The sequence below is a fragment of the Misgurnus anguillicaudatus genome, chromosome 21 (genome assembly GCF_027580225.2).
Source record: "Misgurnus anguillicaudatus chromosome 21, ASM2758022v2, whole genome shotgun sequence".
NCBI lineage: Eukaryota > Metazoa > Chordata > Actinopteri > Cypriniformes > Cobitidae > Misgurnus > Misgurnus anguillicaudatus.
Window position 1 is genome coordinate 6,669,863 of NC_073357.2, and position 27,762 is coordinate 6,697,624.

At 35.2% G+C, this 27,762-nt stretch overlaps 1 protein-coding gene across 1 annotated transcript in view; it reads right to left on the reverse strand.

Moving 5' to 3' along the window:
• adamtsl3 (ADAMTS-like 3) overlaps window positions 1-27,762 on the reverse strand; it is a 246,130-nt gene that overhangs the window by 127,752 nt on the left and 90,616 nt on the right. The window contains exon 4 of the mRNA XM_073859643.1: window positions 4,002-4,129. Within this exon, the coding sequence (XP_073715744.1) occupies window positions 4,002-4,129 (128 nt within the window). The remainder of the gene's footprint in view (window positions 1-4,001; window positions 4,130-27,762) is intronic.

Sequence of the window (27,762 nt, forward strand, 5' to 3'; positions counted from 1 at the left end):
CCAAATAAGTTTTTAGACCAAAAATATCAAATTTAAGTGATTTTGGGCATAAAACAAGCAAAAAAATCTGCCAATGGGGTAAGCTAATTTTTCTTGAATTTAATGTTTAAGAAAAATTTTCAAGATTTTTTGCTTACCCCATTGGCAGATTTCTTTGCTTCTTTTATGCACAAAATCACTTAAATTTGATATTTTTGGTCTAAAAACTAGACTTATCTTCTTGGGTCGTTTTCCTCATCAAGAAAAAGCATCTTAATTTACGAATTTTTAGATATTTTTACTGTAAACAAGACAAAAATACTAAAAACATGTTTGCTTGAAAATCATTTTTGCAGTGAAAACGATGAATAATTTTTGGAATCTTACAAAAAAATGACATCTGCACTGCAAAAAATGATTTTCAAGAAAAAAAATCTTAGTATTTTTGTCTTGTTTTCAGTAAAAATATCTAAATTTCCGATCACGTGATCGGATCGGGACATCCCTAATAAAATATAAGGTTGTCTGCAGTAGGGCAAAACTGAAGTTTAGGTTGAGCATCACTTTAAGCAAGGTTTTAAAGTAAAAACAAGTGCTCTATGCGGTGAAGAATTAAAACAGTAATTCACCTTCAAACCCCGCCTCCCCATGTTATTCAATGGGACTTGAGACCAACTAAACAATTTAATTACACTTCAATTATCTTTTTCCGAAACTGATTTCTGTCATTTACTGTAGTTTTTATCACGCTAATGTAATTCAAGTTTGTTTTTAAAATACGTTTGTTTTTAGTTAGTAATTTAATGCTATAAAAACGGTGGCGTCACGTCATGATTGACAGTTGTGATATGCGCATTCTGCGAGAGTGGGGGCGTGGCCTTGATTTCGGGGCTTTACTTCCTGCTCTCTACTGCGCAGGACTGGTCCTGAAATCGCTACTGCGCAGACTCAAGACCCAAGATGTCAGCGCTGTATCGGGACACTGACATCTTCACTTTTCACCAATGGAAGAGAGCGAACGGGCGTCGTCCATCTTTTTTTACAGTCTATGGTACATATATTTAAAAGGCATTTAAAGTCTGCATGAAACGGAAGTAGCGATTGTCTTTTTTTCCCTGTCGTGAAACGGCTTCTGAAATGAGAAAAAAAATAGGACAGGACTTGATTTCATCCATCGAGACCTGATTGGATCGTGTTAAGTTGGGTGATGTTGCTAATTGTAAATTGCTGCAATCTTTTCCCAGGCCCCGCCCTCGGGCTATTTCTCGTGACCAGAAATAAAGAGAGGTTGAGGGGAGGAGATTAGCGTTTTTGATTAAAAATTATGAGGACACATGGATTTTTAAAAAATAATAATGTTTCTGGCTCTTCACTAGAGATTATATAAGTGCACAAGATGTGACATCAAAGGCTGGGAAAATATTCCCCTCTAAAGTCTATTTAACACCTTTAAGAGGCCTGTAAAATAGCTCAGTACAGTATCTACCAGCATGGGCCTAACTGGACAAACACTCTCAACTGTTCCAATAGGTGCACTCTAAAAATGTCTGGGTTATTTTTGACCCATAATGGGTAAATATTGGACAGAACACACAGCTGGGTTAAAAAATACTCCATGCTGGGTTAAAAATGACCCAATGTTGGATTGATGTTATGCAACCAAGGGGTATAATAACCTAGCAGTTAGGTTACAACCCAGCATTGGGTCAATTTTAACCTAGCTGTGTGTTCTGTCCAATATTAACCCAATATGGGGCAAAAATAACCCAGACATTTTTAGAGTGTGTGAGTTTGGGATAGAACAGAAAGATCTGAAAATCCGGGTGAAAAAACAGCAGATGGGCATGTTTAAAAAACATTTTTGCAGTTCAGCTTCACTGAAAAAAATGATTGATTGAATTTAATTAACTTTTTTAAGGTAAGTGGTTGCAATCAATTTATTTAAGCTACATTTAAACAAAAAAGATTAGTAAAGTAAAATAAAATATAAAACTTTTGTTTACATGTAGCTTAAATAAATTGATTGCAACCACTTACCTTAAAAAATTGATCAAATTCAATGAATCATTTTTTTCAGTGTACATGGTCCCTTGCTGTCACTGGGACAGTACCCTTTTCAAAAGTACATCTTCCCCTCAAAGGTACATATTGTTAACAAATTTATGCATACAGTACAGTACAGTATCTGTACATACACTGAAAAAAACAACTTGTAAAATTTACTTAAAAAAATCCTCGTAACAATTTGCACAAACTTTTTTTAAGTAAAATTTACTGCTTTTTTATAAGTAAAACTTACCTACTAAAATCAAATAAAATGTACTTAAAATTGCATGATAAAACATATGTTAAATAATTAATTAAATGTTACTTAATTATTTTATTTAGAAGTTAGATTTATTTTAATCGTTTAGGTAAAGTCTATTAGGTTTTTTTTGAAAATTGAAGCATTGCTGTCCTAATAATATTAAATAAATCGTATTTTCTGTTTGTTATTTTCTTTAACATATCCATGGACCTAGTTATTTTTAGTGTTATAAATGGCATTATAACACAAAATTCATGACTGACAACAAGTCAGTCATTGAATAAACTTGATTCGGAACAGAAACACACACAAACTGTGTTTCTGACATGCATTATCAGCACTGTGGAGAGAATTACAATACACTGTTCTGAACAGGGTTCATGTAAAGAAACACTGATCACCTGAACGGTGACTTCACAAAATTATTTACAACAAAACAACATCAATAATATAAGAGCTTAAACTTTTATGACATTTTGCTAACAAATATTTAAGTAGTTAAAGTTCTTATCAGTTCTTATTCTGTGATAAAGCTTAAAAAATAAAAATATTCAGGCGCAAAGAATTGTGGGTATTCCTTACAACATGTGCAAATAAATGTAAGTAAATTTTACTTAGATTTTTTTTAGTTTAATGGATTTAATATTTTTAAGTAAAATGAACTAAGATTTTTTACTTTAATCTGCTAAAGTTTTTGATTAAAATTTACTTAATTATTTTAGGACTATGTGCAGTAACTATAAAACAGTTAAATAATACAAGAAAATATCTAATAAGACTTACCATTCCCACACAGTTCATTTTTTACAATAATTAATTGTGTATTTATCATCATTTTACTTGGAAAATCTAGTTCTCATGTAGAAATTATGAGAGTTACTCTAATAAATATTACTACACCAAAAAGTTAGTTTTTTCAGTGTACATATTAGGAACTTTTTAAGGGGCACTGCCCCAGTGACAGCTATGGACTATTTTTGACCATTATTTCTGACAGTCAGAAATGAGAGATTTTACACACCTTTAACGACCACAAAATATTAAAACAAAAAAACTTCTGACAAAAATTGCAAACATTTTTGAATATGTCCAAGAGTTTCGCCAATGATTGACAGAATTTGACAACATCATGTATTAAACTTAAAAAAGTATCACCCAGATTACATTTTAGAAAGTTCAAAGCAGAAAAATTGTGGTAGCAAATCTTAATAAACTTTTGTAATTAACATTTCAAGAGGAATATTATGCCGTGGAAACACATTTTGCTGTATCTATGAATCATCCAATGCTCTTTAATTCGTTTTAAGACGCCTCTGTAATGTATTCAAAACATGTAAATTATGCACATGCATAATTAATAAAAAATGTGTACTAACATTATGAATGCTCGATCTGCACATAATAGACCAGTAAACCTTTCTCTGTAGAAATCCTTTTTTTTTATTGAAATATTTTTCATTAAATTACCTTAATTTTTTAGGAGTGTATCTCCCAAAGTAGTTTTCGTAGACCCTATGCATTGAAGTGACAAGTCAGGTTTACACACTCCAGAAAATTACTTTCTTAGGTTATTTTGCATCAATAAAATGCATCTTAATTTAAGATTTTTTGATCATGTACTGAAGACAAGAAAAAAATACTAAGTCAGTCATTTTTTTGCAGTGTAGTGATGAATGCAGGCAAGCATGTATGCATGTGCGGTGTCCTCTCTTACCCTCCATTGAGACACCTGCGTAGAGAATAAGAGGCTCCGCCCCCACAGGTACGAGAGCAGTCGCTCCACGCGCCCCAGGCATCCCAACCCGTATCCCTCTCCTCATCTGAGCGTGTCGTTCTTGAGGACTGCAGGGCAAACAAACACACATTTGTGCATTTAATAAGTGAAGAGCTCAGATGCAAAAGCTGCAAAACGCTATCCCCTTTAAAAATTAGATAATTATATTGACCGAACATATTATATGTTCACTAAATACTGTCGCTTCAAATCCGCTTCATCCAGAAATGCAAAATCCGTTAAACCCCACAATGATTTTTCAGCAAAGTCCTTTTGGGCTGCATTACCACTGCAAATCTTGATGCCCACACTGCAAAAAATGATTTTCAATAAAAAAATTCTTAGTATTTTTGTCTTGTTCTCAGTAAAAATATTAAAAAAATTCTTAAATTAAGATGCTTCTTCTTGATGAGCAAAACCACCCAATAAGTCGAGAGGGGGGCCAATGGGGTAAGCAAAAAATCTTGAATACTTTTCTTCAAAACTAAATTCAAGAAAAGTTTAAGAAAATTTTGCTTACCCCATTGGCAGATCCTTTTTGCTTGTTTTATGCACAAAATCACTTAAATTTTATATTTTTTGTCTAAAAACTAGAGTTATTTTCTTGGGTCGTTTTGCTCATCAAGAAAAAGCATTTTCATTTAAGAATTTTTTTATATTTTTACTGAAAACAAGACAAAAGTACTAAGAAAACGTTTTCTTGAAAATAATTTTAAAATGACTTTCTACTTAGTATTTTTGTCTTGTTTTCAGTAAAAAAAATATCTAAAAATTCTTAAATTAAGATGCTTTTTCTTGATGAGCAAAAGAACCCAAGAAAATAACTCTAGTTTTTATTTAAACAAAACATATCAAATGTAAGTGAATTTTTGTTTAAATCAAGCAAAAAAATCTGCCAATGGAAAAAGAAAAATTTTACTTTTTTTTAATTCAAGAAAGTTTTTCTCATACCATTGGCAGATTTTTTGCTTGTTTTAAGAACTAATTTGCTTAAATTTTTGTCTAAAAACTAGACTTATTTTCCTAGGTCAGTTTGCTCATCAGAAAATACATCTTGATTTAAAAAGATTTAATATTTTTACTAAAAAAAAATGACAAAAACACTAAGTAAGAAAGTCATTTTTTTGCAGTGAAGGTCATGTTCCATGAAGGTAAATTTCCTAAAATAAAAAGATATATCAAAAATGTATCATTAGTAATATATATTGCTAAGGACCTCATTTGGACAACTTCAAAAGGCGATTTTCTCAATATTTTGATTTTTGGCACCCTTAGATTGCAGATTTTTAATTAGTTGTATCTCAACCAAATATTGTCATATCATATAACAAACCATAAAGGAAATTGACACTTATGACTTGTTTTGTGGTTCAGGGTCACAATTATGAAATACACAATTATTAATAAGATGCTAATCTTAATATACAGCTGAATAAACCAATTTTCTGTGACCTAATATAGTCCATAACTGCAGGCTGTTTGTATATGCTAGTAAGAAATTACCTCATTAATACCAAATGTGTTTTGTCACAACATTTTCAGATACGACTTGGGCCTTTCAACATTGCCCTACGATTTTCTGTCAGGTTTTGCTCTGTCTGAAAGGTAAAACTGATTTATGAATCATTAACTGTGAATGTTATTGCTGGAAGAACATTTTATTCTTGGGGAAACTAGTTCATATCTTCAGTATTATTTATGTTCGGTCACCCACCTATCGCAATGAACCTTACGCCATTCCTGACCAGCTAATCCCTCTTGGACACTGGTTTCTGCCGTGACCTTGAACATAAGCTGAGCTCCATGAATTCCAGAAAACTCCTGTGAGCTGATATTATTTATAGAGTAAAATATATCTTGTGTTCAGGCTGTAATCCTTTTAAATTTAGTGTCAGCTGGAGCTCGAATTTACCAATAATTTATTTAAAGCAAAAAAGCATCTTAAATCATTTTGCACTTGAAATGGCTGCAATTATTGCTGATAGGAGGCATCACAGAGATCAGAGAGAGCGTGGTACAAGATTTAGTTAAAAGCTAATTAGTGAATGGCATTTTTCCTGCAAATTTGTATATTTCAAAACCAATATAAACATAAAGCTGAAAAACATATAATGTGAAATATATTGTTAACGTGAAATAAAATTACTAATTTCGTGAAATGAGGAGGAAGGTAATAAAATGATGTCTGTCAGGTCCAAAACCCAAAAAGTAATATATATATATATATATATATATATTAGGGCTGGGCATAGATTAATCTAAATTAATCTCATACAAAATAAAAGTAATTTTTTGCATTATATATGAGTTTGTAATGGGTGTAAATATTATGTATATTTAAACACACACACATACATATATATATACATTTAAGAAATGTTTTATTTAAATATCGTTTTTTAATTATATATAATTTAGAATATATAAAAATATAAATAAATATATATACACATGTAAATGTTTCTTAAATACATAATAATTATATACATAATAATTACACACAGCACAAACTCAAATGTTATGCAAAAAATTACTTTTATTTTGTATGAGATTAATCTAGATATCTAATATATGCAAGTTTTGAGTTAGCACTAAGATGTATGTTTTTGATAGAGATCAGTTTCAGAGCGATCCTCAAAACATACACAGAGTTTGAACTGTTTGCCGTAAGGGAATACTTCGGATTTTATAAGTTGGGTAATAGTGCCACCTGGTGGATAATAGCGGAAATACGGATTGCCGGAAAAACTCATCATTGGCAGGGAAGCGTTCTCTCTTAATTGACGTGTTAACTCGTCAATAGTGCGGAAAGAGTTAATTTACTAATTCTACCTACACTGTTATGTGGAATATCTGCAACAGAATTAATATAAACCATGAAATTTATGTACATTTATTTGTATTTTTATGCAGAATATTTCATCATAACAATTATTATACTACACAGCTCTAATATGGTGAATTGCGTATAAGTATATGTTAGTCTAAAAACAATAATATCTAAAAAAAAATGACTACAGTTAAAAATATGCGCTGTAATCCCGGATAAATTGAGTTAACTTAAAAATAGCTAACTTGTTGGCCTAAAAAAATTAAGTAATGATTACTTATGCTGCGTTTACACCAACCGCGGTAGAGCCGTGAAGCGCGGGTGATTTCAATGTTAAATCAATTCGAAGACGCGTTGACGCGCGTCTGGAGGTCCCGCGGCGCGGATGAGGCTTTTGGCGCGGCGCGGAAGACGCGTTTCCGCCTCATTCACGCATCTAGCTCGCGCGAAAGGTGTAAATTGAACATTGTGTGTGTTTAACGCAAATTGCCGGCTGACGCCCGAGTTGATAGATTTGAACTTCGGCGGAAACTTTGCGCCGCGTTAACCAATCAGGAGCTGCCCGGAGTCACTCATTCAACATGAAGGAACGCTTGATATTGTCCGAAGCAGTCACCCGGAGCTATACGACACAAGTTCTTATTTCTATAGAGACAGGAATAAAAGGACCTAGCTTGGAAGAGTGTCAGTGAGGACATTGGGAAACGTGGTAAATTGTAATACACATTTCACTTTTGAGTCACGTGACGTTTATCGACCCGAGCCGTTTATTTTCCCCCTATAGTAAGGTTACCAAATACAAACTGGTAACTCTCTCAAAAATGCAACATCAACATCAGTCATCTTGCAAACAGACAACCGCATAGCACTTGCCCCTCCCACAAGAAGCGGATTTTTCCTCTGATGCGCGTCAAATGTTTGCTTTTTCCACGCGTCTACTCCGCTCTACACGCGCGAATGCATTCAAACTGTTCAAGTGGCAAACTAGGCTTGGTAGACGCGGTTTTGACGCCTGAAACGCAGTTGGTGTAAACGCAGCATTACAGTAACAAATTTAAGTAAAGTTTACTTAAACATATAAGTTATTCTAACAACAATTTTAAGTTGAATAGACTTAATTACTTCTAATATTCCTGCACTCTTAACCCGGATTAGTTGACATTACTAGAAATTTGCGAGGAAACTTTAGATTTTAACACTTTATATTACTTTTGATTTTGATGTTATAAATGGTATTATAGCACAAAATTAACTTTAAGTGACTTTAAGTCAATCATTGAATAAACGTGATTCTCCACAGAAACACACATAAAACTGTATTTTTGACATACATTGTCAGTACTAAGAAATACAATTGAATGTTCTGAACAGGGTTCATGTACGGAGACACTGATCACCTGATTGTTGACTTCACAAAATTATCATTTACAACAAAACAACATCAATAACATAAAAACTTGAACCTATATGACATTTTATTAACAAATATTTAATGTTTTTATTCTGTGAAAAAGCAGTTGCATTATGGGTCAAGAATTATGGGTAGTCCTCACAACATGAACTAATAATTTTAAGTTCATTTTACTTGAATGTTTTAGTTTAATGTATTTTGTAAGCTTAAAAGTTAAATCAACTAAACTTTTCAGCTTTGCCTTCAAAACACAAAAAATTAAGTGATGATTACTTCATTGTTTAAGTAAAGACAATATCTGGGTTTACAGTGTGCGGGTTTGGAGCAGCCGTATCATTTTGGGGTGAATTAGTCCTTTAAAATAATTATTAGTATTAGATGACGTCTAAAGATCTTTCCTCGATTTCCTCTGAGAAAAACAAGATTCTTCTGAGGGATAATGTGTAATTTTGCTGTGGGAAAAGCCAGTTCGAATTGCATTTTACAAATTCTTGCTCATTTTAATTTGGAAAATGTAACATCTCCGCCTGTGCAGTTCTTTTTCCATGACTGTGTGTGTGTAGGTGCTTTCTTAATTTCACGTGTTGGACGACGGTCGTGGTTAAGCAGCTGCCAACGAAAACACACCAGCAGTGGTGGGCTTTGAATAGCCGGTCGAGCGTCAGTGAAGGGACGTCAGCATTAACAGTGATCTGTTTCCCTAAAGAATAAACGTTCCAGTCACAGGAGATGCTGTAAATTGGTCTTAGATTAGATTTCAAATCCCTATTGTTCTTCCTTTCTTGGGCTTCCTGATGGGCGGCAAACCTCAATAACGCTGTCGGTAAGTTCGCAACCTCAGTCTTTCGGCAGGCTCACCAATCAGATCAACACCCAGCTTACGCCCATCTCGCTTCAACAAACCTCACTGGCTAAAAATGAGACTCGAAGCGATGGATTATAGGAGAAATCAACAGTCTTTTAGCGGCTACATTGGCTAATTATGGAGGTTAGCATAGTTCAGGTTTCATTAGCTACGGTTGTCAAAGTCTATGTATAAACATTGGCACTTACAGAGACATTACACAGGGAGGGAAATATTAATTTGGTGCTGAAATTTATGACATCTTACATAAAAAGAAATCAAGATTCGTTGACATTTTAGTTGGGGCTTATGGCTATGAAAATAAGCAGTACGTCAATATACCCTTCGACACAAATGCACAAATGCATACTGTACTCTACGTGTGTGAAAAGGTTATATTGAAATTAAAAGTAGGACAATGTTTAAAACGTGAGGGATATATAGTCTCATGCTATTATCGCCATTATTCAAACATCTAACTACATAGCACAGCGTGAGATATAAACACTCTCTCCTAACCAGTCACAATGAGAAAAATGTATCTATGCACACGCCAAGGTAAAGATGAAACATAATCAGAGCTAATCAGAATAGTTTTGGCATTTAACATACAGTTAGAGAACTGGTTCATTCTGAAACAATTTTTCATGTGCAGGGCTTCCCAGTTTTACACAAAAAATGAAAACAAATAAAATGTTCTTCACTGCAAACTGGTTAGAACAAACACTTTTACTATTTTACTAAATAGTAAAATACTTTTTGTAAATCAAAACAATCAAACAAAATTATAGGGCTAAGACGATTCATATTAATAATACCTGTCTGAAATCAATTATTATTATGTTTTGATTATTTTGTTAATGTGATGTCATACTGATAAGGCCCACCCACGGCCACTGACTGACTGGTTAATTTTACCCAAAAGCTTTTCGAAGCGTTAGAAAGTTGTAACGCTAAAGTGGCTAAAGATACTATTGTCTCAGACTGTATTCACAGAAATTAGATTTATTTTTAACCAAAAGCGTTTACTAGCTGCGTTTCCATTACAGATTTGCGTTATTTTCTTAAACGTCGAGAAAAAAAACTTTTGCGAAATGACGACATTTCCATTGAGCAGTGTTATGGGACAAAAAGTAATTTTGTTCTCTCACGATAAGTCATTCCAAAAACCATGGCGGCGAGTGTGTTCGGCCTCATGTGGCGCCACGCTGGCCGACATGCGTATGGCATCAAAATACAGCAAGAGCGACTCGAAAGCATACAGAGAGTTGACTCCCCAATCGCTCTGGTAGTATTTTGATGCCATGCGCTTGTCGGTTCTTGTGACGCCACATGAAGTTATCCACTTCTCCTCAACTGTTTCCATTGCAGCTTTGCGATATATACCTTGGTCGAATTGTAGAGCCGGGACGATTCATATAATAATACCTGTCTGAAATCGATTCTAAATCGCAAAGGTGATGTTTGCGCAGCTCTTTCATGTACTACTGCTCTTTGATCGGTAGGAAGTTCTTATCAATCTAAAATCACTAAAACTGAGTCGTTTATAACCAGTGTTAGGGAACGTTACTTTTAAAAGTAATGCCTTACAATATTACGTTACTCCCAAAAAAGTAACTTATTGCATTACTTAGTTAATTTCATGGAAAGAAATGCTTACCTTACTTTTAAGTTACTTTTGCCATACTTTTTCTTGGCTGAGGCTTGATCTCTTTCAGGGCTTGCAGGTGTTTTTTATTACTGAAAATTTCTGCATTCAGAAATTGCGTATTTCATCACAAAAATGTTGAGCTCTGGCCTGCCATCTCAGTTTCAGACTTAAACTGTTCCCAGACAGGCGTGTATGCATCGTGTGCATAATGTGACTATGTTCAGCTTGCTTCAGTACATAATTTTTTTAATCAAATAATTAAACTAAAAAAGTAACTTGCATTACTTTTTTAAAAAGTAACTTAAATATTAATATGTACATTTAAAAAATAATGCGTTACTTTACTCGTTACTTCAGAAAAGTAATAATATTACAAAATGCAGGTTACTTGTAAAGCATTACCCCCAACACTTCAAACAAAATAATTAATAAAGCAATAAGCCCCAAGAAGCAGTGGGTTACAGTGCATTTTATAACAGCTAAGGGGCGTTGTTAGGCATGACGCGAAGCGGAGTGCCTAAAACCCCCTTAACTGTTATAAAACGCACCGCAACCCCACCGCTTCGCGGCACTTACCGCTTTTATAAAACGGTTACTTCATATACATAGCAGGATTTCATAAAATAAAACACAAATAAGTTGTAATTATATTAGTACAAATATTAGTCTTCCGCCAAACAAAGTAGTTCCTCAGAATCAAGTGTGGCTGCAACAGAGCGCAATTCTCAAGCAACACAGACGCAGCAAAGACACAATGAAAATATGATTTAAGACTGTGGTGTTTATTTTATAAACCAACATTCATCTAATTTAATTTATACATTAACATTTATATCGTGCAACTGTTGAAGTGATGATCAAATATGCTTGGTTGCCACCCAGTTTTAGTTTAATGCCTTACAGAAAAATTATCTTCTTTAAATAAACATAAAATATCAAATGAAAGAACAGACCATCCGCTTTCAAACAACAACAAAAAAAACGTTTCATCCTACACTGTAAAAAAATGCAGAACGAAAAAACTCGTTTTTTCAAGTCAATTCAACCTACTATTTTAACTTTTGCCTTAAAAAAAGTTGACATAACTTATAAATTTAAGTTGAAATTGTTTAACTTAATTTTTTAAGTTAAAGTAACTTAAAAATATATGTTGATTTTGACACAAATTGCTAACTTTTTACAGTGTACCTTCATTTGTTCTCTTATCACCTCTCAAATTTTCATCTAAAAGCAGGGATAATTCGATTTTTGTGAAGAACTTTTGTAAGAGATCAGATTCAGAGCCATCAAAACTTACACGTCACGCTAAATCCACCACAATGCTGTTGTGTCGAGTGAATACGTCAGAGTTTAAGTTGGGTAAGATTGCCATCTAGTGGACAATAGCAGAAATATCCATTTAAGACAAAAACAACCCAGAGAACGTTTTCTCTTTATTGACGAGCTGACTCAACAATATTTATTGACATTTATCTGGATATTACCATAATTGTGGAAATGTAGAAAATTTAAAAAATGATTAAAGACTGTGGTGTTTATTTTCATAAATCAGTATGTAGCAACATTTGCGCAGTGATGCTTCTGTAAAGCGGTCAGAACCGTGGGGTTACCGGGGTATTTTATCACGGCTTAGAACGCGTTTCAACCAATCAGAATGAAGAACCAGAACGAGCCGTTCTATAATATTATTTTTAATCATTAATAATATACATAATAATAAATATTTTTTATTATCATGAAAATACCTGAAAAGGTTTGAAGAACAGCAATATAAATATGCATCTACGCATTTCCTGAACAAGGGGCGCGTGTAAATGGTACTTCTTCTGCGACGCATATTAAGTGTCTGCCCGAGAGCGCCATCTGGCTTTTGGATGTAGCAGCATTTCACCATAAGTCATTGAGTAGCATAGCAAGCAGAATCGTACAATTAATCGTCCCAGCCCTCTCGAATTTCCTGAAAACAGCCTTACTCGAGTGTAAACATATGGGAGTTTATGCAAAATTGCAGTGTTTCCATTTGGGCGCATTTTCAAGTCGCTACTTCAATATGCGCAATTTGAAGGATATTGGAAAAGCAGCTACTGTCTGTTGGTATGGAGTGAGGAGCTGTAGCTCATTTACATTTAAAGGTACAGTCAAAAACAGTTATTTTTTTGCTCCGGCCCAAATAGGGGCATTTTGGACATGCTATAGCAAATAATCTTTGGGGTATTTTGAGCTGAAACTTCACAGACACATTCTGAGCACACCTGAGACTCATATTACATCGTGTTAAAGTGTATATACAAATATATCCATTCATATATAAATACTGTATGTATCATCGCAACTTCATAAAGTAATAATAACAAAATGTTTCACATTTACGTTGCTAAGGGTTTTGCGCAGTGATATCGTTGGGTGCCGCGGTCATCGCTGTGTGTTATCATAAAGACACCATAGCTATCGACCAATCAGAAGAAGTACTGGAACTGTTTTATAAATTAGCATTATTTTATTCCTCAGCCACCCACCTTTTTACACAGCACATAGGCTTGTTGTGCCACCCTGCTGTAAAATATCCATAGCGTTTGTCCACAAATCAATCTGGTGACGGCTTTTAAAGGAAAATGACTTTGAAAAACCCAGAAGTATTCCAGAGATCCCAGTGAAAATAAGAGCATAATTTGGCACACACATCTTGGCAGGCGATACAGACGTGTTGTATCTATTGACTGACTGAGTATGTAATGGCTACACAGAGAGCTACTGAGGTGTCATGTAACAATATTAGCTAATGGAGCTCACCACACTTGTGGATCTGGCAACCAAGCTCGTCTCTCAGGTTTCTCGCAGATTTTGATCCAGCAAATTACTTCTCGCCTGGTCTTATTCATATGCTTTCACTTTTAAAACAGACAAGGGTTTAAATACAGACACAAAATCCTGACACAGCATGCTGCGAAGCACATGAAACTTGGTCTGCTACTTTTGTATTCTAAAATAACTTGGAATGAAAAGTGGGAAACACATACATGCATGTACAAGAATGCATTTATTTAAAAAAAAACGAACAAAATCAACAAATGTTAAGGATAGTGTGTGCAAGTAGTCAATAAAGTCTTCCGCAACTTTACAAGATCAACCGAGTTTGTGATCCGAGCTGGGAATTCAACTTCCCAGGTTAGCGTGACTTCCTAGCAACGGCGAAGGCAATGTTTGTATATTTTGTTTTATGGTTGTCTCTGAGATTAATATTAGTGAGATTTCCTATGAGACAAAGCTCAGGGTCCACTGGAAATGGAGTGTCCAATATTTTGGCCACCGTACTGCTGCCTCCTGCCAAAGTGATCCCATCTCGAAATGTTCTCTGTTTACCGAGGTATATAACTAAAGTATGTAGCTTTAATGGTGTGTAACGTGCTTAAAGAAATATTGTGCTCACGTTAACCAAATAACACATCCTTTGTGCGATATCTGTGTGTTGTCCTACCAGCAACGCTACAGTGCTTTCCATTTAAAAGGCCGAACACGGCTCGGTTTTGGAGTATAGCCAATGTCGCTGTATTGATTTGAATTAATCATCCACGGCAATATCGAATATGTCACTCTTGATTTATCAACATTCGACATTGAGACAAAAACTATATTTTGCTCTGTGTGTCCTCATACTCTAGTTAACTCCTGTGATTCGAAGATTTTACCTTGGAAAATAAGTGACTTGTTGGATAAATAATTTTGTTTGTTTCTCCTCCAGGAAGACTTTTCACACGGATGCAACAAATTAAAGTTTGTGGACCTGAATATTAAGGAAGCTATTAAAATAAATTGTCAGTTTAATGGGGATTTAAATCAGTTCACTGGGTCTGTGAAACATAATTAGAGAATAAATTAATTTTATGGATTGAAAATAAAATGTCAGGTCGGTGTATAATGGTCTTCATTTATTGTTCTCTGGCAAAGACAAACATACTCCCCTACAGTATGTTTTTTTCTCTCGGTTTTTAAATAATGTCAGCCAACATTATTTAATTACGTTATAGTTTAGTCTGTGGTTTTCGGTGTACTTCCCTTCCTAATGTTTCATTGGTCAGACAAACAGAATCAGTCCAGCCACAAAGCTAATGTCATTGAATGAGCAAATGTTTTGTCCGTCTGCTTAAAGAAACTGATTACAATCCTGTTTGATGCCGCTAGTGACGCACTTAAAAAATATTACAAGGAAAAGTCAAAAACACCCCATGATTTAACCTCACCCAAGCCTTCTCGATGTACTATATATGATTATCATTTTTCAGACAAACACAATCAGAGTTATATTAGAAAATGGCCTGGCTGTTCCAAGCTTTATAATGGTACAGTAGGAAATAGTGCTTTTGATTCGAAACCTAAAAAGTCCATTCATCCTTCACAGAAATAATCCACACATCTCCAGTGTGATAGTAAAGGCCTTCTGAGGGCAATCAATGCGATTTTCTAAGAAAAATATCAATATTTAAAATTTTACAAACTAAAATAACTAGCTTCATGTAACGACCGACGAGTGTTCACAAGAGAGTGGATTTTTGGCATATTCTTCTTCTTTTAATGGCGTATAGCACCAACATTAAGGTGCGTTATCGCCACCTATAGACAGTTTAAGTAGCAACAACGCCTTCTGGTAGACTTCCACATCAAGAATCAATAACAGCTGAGTCCTTTTACAGTAGTTTATTTCTGTTAACAAGAGAAATAAATGAAAAGTAAATTACCTTTGTTTATATATCATATCTAGCGCGTATCAACTATTACATTGGGCGAGAGTAACTTTGTAAAATGAATGTATACAATCAGGGCTTGACATTAACACCCACCAAATGCGGGTAGATTTCGGCTGTGGCAGGTAAGACAGCCAATCCCACTAGCCAATTTGTCAGGTTAAATATAATTTTTTAATTGTAGTTTTCTTAAAAGTTATGATAAACAATTCGCAATGCAACACTGGGAAACTACAACTCCCATGAGCACTTTGCACCCAGTGCAACGCACAGAGACCGAACGCGCGATCAACGGAGCATTGCGGACCAAAGCGACACCTTCCAGATAGCGCGCGAGAGCTGATGGATTTGCGAATGCAAAAGAGGACGCAGTCTGAGCGCATGCACACTTCGGGAATGATAAAACAATTGCATGGAAGTGATTGAAGTGCGTGCACACTCTCAGGGCAAGAGCGAAGAGAAATTCAGCGCATACCTGAATGCACACGAAATCAAAAGAAACCCGCCAGCTGAGAGGTTCGCGCATCATTTTAATGTTGGCTACATTGGGCAACAATAATGCCCTCTCGACAGTTGTCACAAAAAGTCTTAAATCACTTTTAACAGAAACCATGATCAAGCTTATAAAATACAATCTGCATAAACAAGTTGACAGTAAAATTCATGTACATTTCTTGACAGTATTTAAATATTTAAAGTGGTTGTCGAGGGGTTTTGTGTTTATATTTTCAGTTAATCTTCTACACCCCTGCTCCACTGCATTTGAAATTCAATCTGCATCTAATTTAGCTAAACCACGTAAATTTGCTCGAATTAAAGTCATTTTAGGATGCCAAAGTCAAGTTTAATCATATAAAATGTATTTTACCAGACTTGTGGCCAGTGAAAGTGCTGAGTGGCTAGTAACTTTGGAAAACAACTAGCCACTTTGGGTGGTGAGCAAAAAAGTTAATGTCAAGCCCTGTATACAATGTTAGCTACAGGTCCTTGAATTCTCGAGTTCTCCCCTCGTCTTTAGCAAACTAAAGCATTTTATTTTCAACAAGATATTTGTTTCAGAGATCAGTTTATATCTCGGATGATCTAACGGTAAAATAAAAGCAAATCTTCATTTCTGGGTGAACTATCACTTTCATAGTAGTTTCAGGAAGTTTTTACACCATCCCCACCAGGCTAAAAACTCCCCTCTGCCTTAGCTTTAAAATATCATTTGGGATGTTGTGAGTATAACTGGGTCCAGTTGAGAATGTACGTGTGTGTGTTAATTATCAAAAGGCTCATCTAAGCTGGTGTAGCAGGCTGGTTTGAGAAGGGTTTTGGTCTTTTTAGCAGGTCAGGCTGGGGAACCAGCTGACTCTCCAGCTAAGACCAGCTGACCCTCCAACTTTACCAGTATGGAAGACCAGCTTAAACCAGCTATTTCCATCTTAAACAAGGTAAGATCAGCCAACCAGCTTAACTCAATAGTTAACTCGTCAATTAAGAGAAAACACTTTCCTGTCAATAACGAGTTTTTTGAAAACGCTGGCGGTCCAGCCTGGTCAAGCTGGCTTAAGCTGGTAGGTCAGTTGGTCTTTCAGCCTAATCAGCTAAAAAGTGTCCAAACCCCTCTAAAAACAGCCTGCTACACCGGCTTAACCAGCTGCAACTATGCTGGAAGACTCTCTCTATTACTTATTGTAAAATTCAAGATGTTTTTTTGCAATAGTGCAACTTAAAAGAAATGACATGCTTGTGTACTTTTATGTATTTTAGCATTGCCGTGCTGCTGCTGTAGAGAATGTGTTGACGTGCACGCTTTAAACCAGTAACTAATGAGTATATATGTAAAGTATTTTCTTGCAACAGAAAATAAATAAACAACTGACCATTACCAATTAGATTCCACCATGATTCTTTAATTGACGCTCCCGAAATGGAAAGTTCATCAGCGAAGCAAATTCTGAGTTTCCCCAATCGTAATTACAACAATCTGTTGGCATTTATGTGCTCATGAATACGATCACTGCCACATGACTTGAAGGCAGTATAACTTGTCTATTTTCATCAGGTCTCTTCCCACTGTAAACGTCTTTAAGATAAACATAACAAATAAGTCTAATTTATAAAATGGAACCACATTTGTTTGAACGTTACGAAAAAACCGAATTGCTAAAAAAATTCCATTTTTAAATTACGCAATTACAAAAACAAATTACAAAAGTACACAAGACAAATATGGTCAAATTCAAACATATGCTAACAGTAGCTTATCTTAAATGTCAAAAAATTATGCTTTTTGCCTAAAATATGCAATAATATACATGAAAATTAGAAGATTGTTTGTGGCAGGTTTTTGCCATGTTCTCTGGTAAGATCTTAATTGTTACAACTTCTTACAACTTACAACTAATCATTTGCAGAATAAAAGTTTTTGCTTACATCATATATGTGTGTGTATTGTGTATAATAATTATGTATATATGAATACTAGAGCTGTCAATCGATTAAAACATTAATTTAGATTAATCGCATGATTGTCATGAGTTAACTTGTGATTAATCGCAACTTAATCACATTTTTATTTGTTCTATATTTACTTTAATTTAGCACTTTTCTAAGTTTTTAATACTCGTATCTGCATGGGCATGGTACAAATATGGATGCTTTATGCAAATGTACGTTTATTATTAGGCATCCATACCTTAAAATGACTGGTAAAACTAAGAGATTTGGCACACAAAGTCAAAAACAATATCAATATATGTTAAACTTTTTTCTTTCTTTTATTGTTTGATTGACATTGATACACAAACAGTTTTAAGACAAACTTTATCTCTCTTATTAATAACAATTTTAGACACGTATCATTTGTATTAGTTAAAGGGGTGGTTCAATGGTATTTCATGCATTCTGACTTATTAACACAGTTATAGGGTTGTTTTCTCATGCTAAACGTAGGCAAAGTGTCAAAAAAGCAGTTGGGCGTGTTACAGAGTATTTCTGTGCCGAATGCACTTCGCCAGGGTTCGTACAAGTTTCGGAAAGTTTTTTCGATTACAGGTCCAACTGACGTTTCAGGGGTTTTCTATACGTATCTCTTCTTTATATGGGCACTTCCCCCGGAAAACCCCGCCCACCCGTCAATCAGCAGGAGACGCTAGAACTTGCAAACATCACATCACGCGACAGCTTTGTTTAATTTCAAAACTCAATAATGACACGAAAGATGAAATGTGTTTTTGGATGTAAGGAGAAGAAATCCAGCCTTATGAAAACAATGGATATAGTTTATTATCCGGGGTAGCAGCAGAGTTTTCCGTGTGTGTTTGATGGGCTGTATTTTCCCAACCGGGTCACGAGTCTTATGCGGTAAGTAAGACTTCTGTCTTATGTTGGAAATAGGCGCGTGCATATTATATAAATGACACGAACATGTAGTGAATCATAAATTATAAGTGTTGTATAGTGTTGCATGACTCGTACTCGCTCCACCCGCGGTAGTAACGCCTCGGAAAGAATCGGTAAAGCTAATCTTTCTTTTATAAATCTGATTAAACTAAAGACTCTTCGGAGATATAAAGGATGTCATACTACTCTATAGGTACTCCAGATTAACATCAGAAATGCAGAAACAACGTGTGTTATGTGAGCTTTAAGCATTTAGGATGGTGCAACTTTCAGAAGACGTATAAATAAAGATAATTTTAGACGTTTAATGACTATTTACTGTCTGCACTGCAAAAAATGATTTTCAAGATCTTCAAAAAAAAATGTCTTAGTATTTTTGTCTTGTTTTCAGCAAAAATATCTAAAAACTCCCAAATCAAGATGCTTTATCTTGATGAGCAAAACGACCCAAGAAAATAAGTCTAGTTTTTATACCAATATTATCAAATTTAAGTGATTTGTGCATAAACAAGCAAAAAAAAAAAATCTGCCAATGGGGTAAGCATATATTTCTTACATTTTTCTTGAATTTAGTGTTTAAGAAAAATATTCAAGATTTTTTTGCTTACCCCATTGGTAGATTTGTTTGCTTGTTTTATGCACAAAAACACTTAAATTTTATATTTTATTTTAGAAACTAGACTTATTTTCTTGGTTCGTTTTGCTAATCATCTTAATTTAAGAATTTTTAGATATTTTTACTAAAAAAGACAAAAATACTAAGAATTTTTTTTCTTGAAAATTATTTTTTGCAGTGTAAGGTTGCATCTCAATGTATTCAACAACGTACTAGGCCAAGGGTCAAACAGAAATTGTGTGTTGCATTAATCACACGTTAATAAAATCTGTGTCGTTAAATTGAATTTATGTTATTTTGACAGCCCTGACAAATAAACACACATGCATGTATATATTTAAGAAATATTTACATGTGTATATACATTTTAAAGTTATATATATTATATAATATATAAACATGAATAATTAATCTACAGTATACAATTTTTTCTAAAAATTATACATACGTGTGTGTGTGTGTGTGTGTGTGTGTGTGTGTGTGTGTGTGTGTGTGTGTGTGTGTTTATATATACATAATTATTATACAAAATGCACATACATATATATGATGTAAACAAAAACATTTTATTCTGCAAACGATTAGTTGTGATTTGTTTTTATGCAGCCCTACTCATAGGTGTTTCTATAATTTGATAATCACGGAGGCACAGTGGACCCCCCCCCCTCCCAATTGTAGCAAATACTTTAAAGGCGGAGTCCATGATGTTTGAAAGCCAATGTTGATATTTGAAATCACCTAAACAAACACGCCCCTACCCCAATAGAATCTAGACCTTCTGTTGATAGACCCGCCCCACACATACGCAAACCGGCATTTGATTTGATTTGATTGGCTTTAAGTGTGTTTTGGTAGTCGGCCCGTCTCCTTTTCCAACGCGTTTTTCAAACATCGTGGACTCCGCCTTTAAAATTTAACAAAATAATACAAAATCGCATATAACTCAATTGACATGCGGCCCTGCATTATCTACAGCTATTCAAATTCATAGTAATGTATTTCATTAATAATAGTCTCATATGATTCTATTTCTGTTTCTTATAAGCAACAGAAGAAACATCTGAGACAAACATGACACCTACTGTAAATGAAAACAGAGCTTCTTACAATCTTTCCCTGGGTATCAGACGTTCTCAAATGATCTTTTTATGGCCAGTTCCTCGGTCAGGTCAACTTCAGTCATCGCACAGCAACAACTTTAAAGAGAATCTGGCTGCAATAAGTAAGTTAAAGTTGACACGAGTTGGCTACATGAATAATAACACATCCGGTAAAATGGCACAAGGATCTGAAAGTAACCCTATCAGCCCCTCGCGTACCACCATAAACACTCAAGAGAGCAAGCATGTTCCACAGAACCATGCTTGCAACGCACCGGTCAAAGGTTCGTGTCTGCTTCTGCATGCTTAGCCTCAGACACGCACACAATAAAAACAAACAGTGGCTGGTCTGGTTGGACAGCGAGTGGGTGTGAGAAGGTGATAAGCATCCCATCGGTTTCAGATCTTCCAATGGGACGCGGCCTCCTCCAAGTCTCCCACAGACCACCAGCAGAACTCTGCCATCAATCAGATCTCTCCCAGCTCCAGATGTGGGTGGTGGAGAGATCAACAGGTCCATGAGATCCTCGTCAAAAAACTCTGGACGGAAAGCAGTGGCCTTCAGGGACTCGGCTAAACAACACTTTAACATCTGGGTGAGCTGGCTGCCGAACACAAACTTCGTGAGTGCATAACTAAGTGGGAAAAAGAATTTTAAAGGGACAGCGCACCTAAAAATTACAATACTGTCATTGTTAATTCAAAGTCATGCCATTCAAAACTACAATGATGTATTGGAGAATGTTCATTCTGTATTTGTGTATGAAAGTATTTGGCTGTAGTGTTTTAAAAAAGTGTCATAATTGTCTGTAAAAGTAGTGGAGGAGTCAATTCAGAGATCAGCACTTTACAGCCAAGAAATATTGAAAAGTTATTTCCAAAGAATTTCCAGTCAGGTTGTGAAAATGAATGGTGACGGGGTTGCAGGATAGTATCTATTGAACAGATCTATCCCTTTGAATAATTGTATTCATGTCCAGTTTTTGAATAAGTTAAACCCATTATAAGGGGTGTGCAGCGGAGTCAGTTGTATCTGTATTTGTATTCAGATGGAACTGGAAGTGGGTGGGTCTTAAACCGGAAGTTTGTCAAATTACATGAAAATGGCATTTTAAATGCATTCTTGCTTTTAATTATAATTATAACTGAAATAACTAAATATCTATTAAAAATTCTATTAAAAACAAAAATGTTAATCGAAAAGACAAATAACTTGATTCTCGTCAATACACATGGAAAACAAACTTATTTTTAAAACTAATTTTCAAAGCCCCATACAGCTTGTGCCTATGCAACACTGTGTTGTATTATAGCATTAAAATAACAAACTTCAGAACGCGGACAATACTGTACATCACCTTTAAGCGTTTATTGTATCTGTCAGCACAGTTCCATATGTGTTTAAATGAGTGTGAGGTTTTCATAAAAAATAAGTAGCCTACATTAATCCCTCGTCTAGCGATCCCAATACTCTAGTAATTAAACATTTAAAATGTTCATTATTTGTACGTTCTCTGAGAGGTGCATTGTCCTAAATGATTAACCTAATACTACAAAGATGCATGCAGCCACATGGGTCTGACATTTGGTTTTGGTTTAAAAACATGGAAGAATTTGAAAATAAAATGCAGGACTTGGTTGATGTTTAAAGAGTTATAAAGAGAGATAAAGTTCGGGACCTGATTTATGTTAAAAAGTTATTAAGATCGACAAGACTGGCGCTGACTGACAGATCCGAAACTCACAGACGCCAAGCCAAGTGCGCGCACTGATATATACTTCAAAAACATCTGTTTTGACAAGAATTGAGGATTTAAACAAAGCATTTAAACAAACATGCTGAACACATTAGTATCGATGTCCATATACAGCGTTTGAGCGAACATAACAATTTGTTTAAAAAAAACTCTCTCATTATTCTTCATCTAAATAAATAAATAATCAGATATTTGTTTAAAATGTAAAAAAAACAGTATGCTATATTATTTTAAAATCAGTTTTGATTAGTTCAAACAAGCAACATGATTTTAAACAATAAGGTTATCAGAAACATTTAATTAAAAAGTTTTTATTTTTTTATTTTTTTCATGTTAATTGCAATTCATGTCTTAGTAGCAGCCTAATCTTCAGTTTAAAATTTTGCTTTTAAAATGTTACATTTTCATAATTTTATCTTTTTACTTATTTATTTTATATTCCCCTAGATTGACAAAGCTTGCTTCAACTTGAAGTAATTAAAAGATCATCTGTGACCGGAGTCCAGAGCCGGCGCCAGACCATAACTAACAGGGGGGCACATGGCTTCCAACGAGGGGGGGTACGCAATTAGCAAAAATAACTTGCAAAAACAAGGCATTAAAACAACAAATACAGTGCAAGCACACACTCATACAACTGATACAGACTGTCAGCTCATTTCCCGTATAAAGTGCAGAAGATCACAAACTATGCGCAAAAGTTAAACTATTTTGAACTTTGACCGCGGCGTGAGCGCAAGCTGCCGCTGCGCTCGCGCTTTGCTCGACGCAACAACAAACCGCCCTCGTGCAGCGCAAGCCATTGAAATGAATGGGTTTCATAATTCATAGCACAGCGTACACCGCGTCCTAAAAGCTGCTTTACCATGATCACGTCTATAGCGACACTTCACATTTAAGCAGGGCCGGCCCGAGGCATAAGCGAACCAAGCGGCTGCTTAGGGCCCCGCTGGCCACCAGGGGGCACCCGCCCCAATCGTTTTTTTATTTTTATTTTTTATACAATTAAATAACTTAAACAGGTAATATAAATGGATGAATGAAAGAATACGAATTTATAAATGAATAATTAAAGACAAGAAAATTTTGATTTGCAGACAACTATGTGTCTGCAGTGCTAGCGTTTTAGTCAGGCGCAACATAGACACCTGCGCCACCTGCGCGTCAGCGCGCAAGTGCACGACGTCGTCACTCACTGTAAACAATGAGCCATTTGACATGTCACAAAAAAGGATATATCCCTCTGGGGCCGAAAAGAGAACAAAGAAAAGGACCGAGGATGAGGAAAAAAAGAGCAAGATAAAGGTATGTTTGCATGATTATATACAGTAACGTTATGTTTAATTTGTGTTAGTGGTGTGACAGATCGACGTTAATCCGTGACCGTGATCGACCCACGGTTCGGCTCGCATGCGCTCAAATAGCGAAAGTTTATCATTTGCACGTGTTTCAAAGGCTTGCAAAAGTTAACATTTCAAGTGATTTTAAAAAATTTATCCCGCAAAAAGGCGCTAAAGTGAGCAGTATTCTGCATGCCCATGCGGTTTAAATTGTCCAGCCCAGCTCCCTTCAGAGATCAGAACACTAACACTTGATTTTTAAACTTTAGAGAGAGTTACGCTATTTTGTGTCATACTGTAGCCCATTAACATACATTTGAGGAATAGAGCACTGAAAATAACATAACGTTTTTATGCTCCGCCGTCTGTATTTCCGTCTGTGTGAGCGCGCCGCGTATAAGTGCACTTAGTAGGGCACACATGGAGAGACGAACATAAAATCTTTCTGTTCTTGACAGGGCACATACAAACAAAGTGATCTCCACAGTACTCTTTTCCAATAAAAACATTTGTTTATGTCTTTGGGCGGTTTATGTATAGATTAGGCAGAAACCAGGTCCGTGCTTCTATTAAAGAGACAGTAACCTTAATTAACCTACTTAAATCTGTGTCATTAATGTTAATCAAACCTTCCAAGACAAAGAGAAAATCACTTCTGTAGCTCTAAAAAAGAATAATTATATTTAATTCATACAATAAAGTGTTATGATTCATTTGATTTGATTTCTGTACCTAATGCTAATTTTAGCCCTTATTTAATGTGCAACTTTGTTCTTTTTATAAATGTTTGTAAGTAATTTCCTCATTTTTTATTAGTTTTTCCAACCCCTTATTCTGCTGATCCGAAAAATGATCAGATCTGTGCCTCAAAAACCATAATGTGATCCGAACCGTGAGTTTTGTGATCCATCACACCCCTAGCTAGCATTGCTGTATGTGTTGAAGTGAACGTTCCAACATCAGTAACGTTCCAGCTTCATAGGTAAAGCACATGCGCTCTCTGTCTAAGATCTTTGGTAAGAGATGGTATTGGACTTTATGAGAATATATACCAATACCATGTTGGGTAGGAAGATTTCTGTGATGAAAATAGACTTCAATCTTATTTATATGGTGGGTAGTGATGTAACAGTGCTATCCTCATATTTATTTATTTATTGCTTGTTGTGTAAGTAATGAAAAATTAGCAAAATAAACTCTCGATCAACTATGCACTTATCCAACGCTATTTTTTTCAGGAACACTGTTGAAGTACTTTGGAGCACAACCAACTCTACCCGCCCCTGATGTTTCATAAAGTGTCAGTGCCTCCACAGCTGATGATGCAGCAGATGAGGTTTTTCTTGTTGGCCAATGTTAACATTCCATAGCCTGTTAATATGACATGACACATTGAAGAATAAAGTATTTTATTTAAGTATAGATTTTTTTCATTATTTAACCTCACTGTATTCATTTATAATGTACCATTAGAGCGTGACATTTGTGTCCGCGGGGTGGGAGGGGGGCCCCCAAACACATTCTGCTTAGGGCCCCCAAGAGGCTCAGGCCGGCACTGCATTTAAGCTTACGTAAATTAAAACAATGCTAACTTACCTTTAAACAAGCTGAACCGGCATGTACGAATATTAAACTTCCTTAAAACAGTGTCCCGTAGATTTGAAAATTCCACCTCGACCTCTAATCTCAGAGTTTGAGCCAATCTGTGTTTGTATGAAGTCAGATGGAGCAGGCGGTGCTGGTTCGTTCTAAATGTTCTAATATCCATATTTTACACGATCCATAAAATGCCGCAAAAAAACATGTTGCTAGTATCAAGTCACAAATATGCTAAAGACGTAAAGACGCATTAGACACAGCAATACAACCAGTCAGAGAAACTAGGCTATTTTAATTAAAGAAAACATATATCAACTATATTTTCATCATTTGATTACATTTAAAGCCATGAAACATTCAATGTTTAATTTATTTTAATTATTGTTGATATATATTAAAAATTAATAAAAAAATGTGTAGGGGGCACAACAACCTGTTTGGGGGGGAACGGCCCGCGAATGGAGACATGGAGTTATTAACAAATATTTTATTATCATTCATTTTGAAGCCATTATCCGTGCCCTTCAAATAACGTATTCGGCTTCGGGCACATCCCTACCCATTATGCACTTTGATATGTCCGTAATGTATGGAATAAATGTAGTTTTTGTATGCAATACTGTAGTTCTGCTCTACTTTCACTATATTATATAGATATGCAGCTTTCTGCCGATTTTTAAATTTCGGTCAACTATTGTCACTGTGTCTAAAACACACAGTATGCATCAAATAGCTACTTATTTGTGTTAATATACAATACTTTAACCACAAGACAAGGACAAGCCGAAAACCCGGGTATCGCAACTTAAGAGGCCATTCATCTCCAATTACTGACTAGGAAAATCACATTTACACTTCAAAAAGCGGATATGTCCATCAACAACTAATCCATAGAATTATTAGATGTCTTCTGAGGTGAAACGATATTTGTAACATTGGAGAGCAGCTTTTCCCCTTGACCTCAATTTTCTGATTTATGATGTGATCCGCTATAGTTTATAAAGTTTAAAATATAAATGTTTCCTTATAAAGTTAATCGCTTTGAAGCTTAAAAATGGGGCATTATAAAGCTGATAAGAGGCAGGATATTATTTAATATAATTCTGAAAAGTCCAAAAAATGTACATATATCCTTCCCCAAAGAAGGATATATGCGACGTATGACAGATGCGGAGGGCGGGGGCCTCCGTTAACTGCATACGGTCTCATCGCGAATGCGACTAAGATGGCGGCGTTACCGGAAACGAGTTATTTTTGTTTATAAAGTTTTAAATGTGGATATTTCTACATCAAAACGTCAAGGATTACCCTCAGAAGGACTTTGTTTATCATCGTGGAGCCGTTTGGATTTATTTTGTGAAGGATGGATGCACATTTTCTGGACTTGAAGGACGTGGACCCTGTAACTTCACATTTGATTAACTGAAAGTTCCTAAACATTTTCTAAAATAACTGAAAATGTGTTCGTCTGAACAATGATGTACATATGCATCTTTGACGGCTTCAGGGTGAGTAAATCATGGGTTTAATATCATTTTTGGCCAAACTATCCCTTTAAGTCGATTAACCTTTATTTCTCAGATGTTCCTGTGCAATTTCATCTGGGGCGGTGGTCTCTCTAACAAGCTGTAACAAACACAATCTCATTTTGTTTGTGATGTGTAAATCAAACTTGTCATGAAAATGAGCCACATGGCCAACGCATGTCTGACTCCAGAACTAAGAACATAATCTACCGATTGTCTGAACTGCCCTCGCCATGAGCCGGATTAAAGCCAAATGTTTACAGGTGGTCGGCAAACTAGCAAAATGTTCCTAATTCACTTGAGGATGTTTAATATTCCCCATTTCAAAGATTAATGTGCATTACAGTGCTCCAAAATTGTTGGATCAGGAACTGTTCAGAAAGAAATGTCCTACAACAAAAATCAAATACATTTCACAGTTGCAGCTAGCTGTAAACAAAGTATGTCAGTTATGGAATCTCATAAAATTTTTATGTTACAGTATGTTTATAATATCAAAGTTTTTTGAGAATATAGTTTTTTCTATGTTTGTTCAATAAAGTTGTATCTGCATGTCTTTTCACAGTGTTGCTTTGTTATTGTAACAACTCCAGAGACATACAGAAAAAAAATGAAGAGCGATAGAAAAAGAAACAGAGACATGAATCAATAAACTCCCAGGACTTTACTATCTATTACCTACACAGACAGCTGCATTCTAAGGCAGCGTCCTCATAAGTGACTGATTTGAAACTCTATACAACAACGTGGAACCCATGCACATGAAAAATGTAACCTTAGGATTCCTAAAACATCTGTAAAGGGGTCATGAATGGAAAAATCAAAATTTTCTTGATCTTTTAACAGATAAGAGGTCATTGCACTAAATAAGCATCCTGTAAGTTTCAGAACTTAAAAC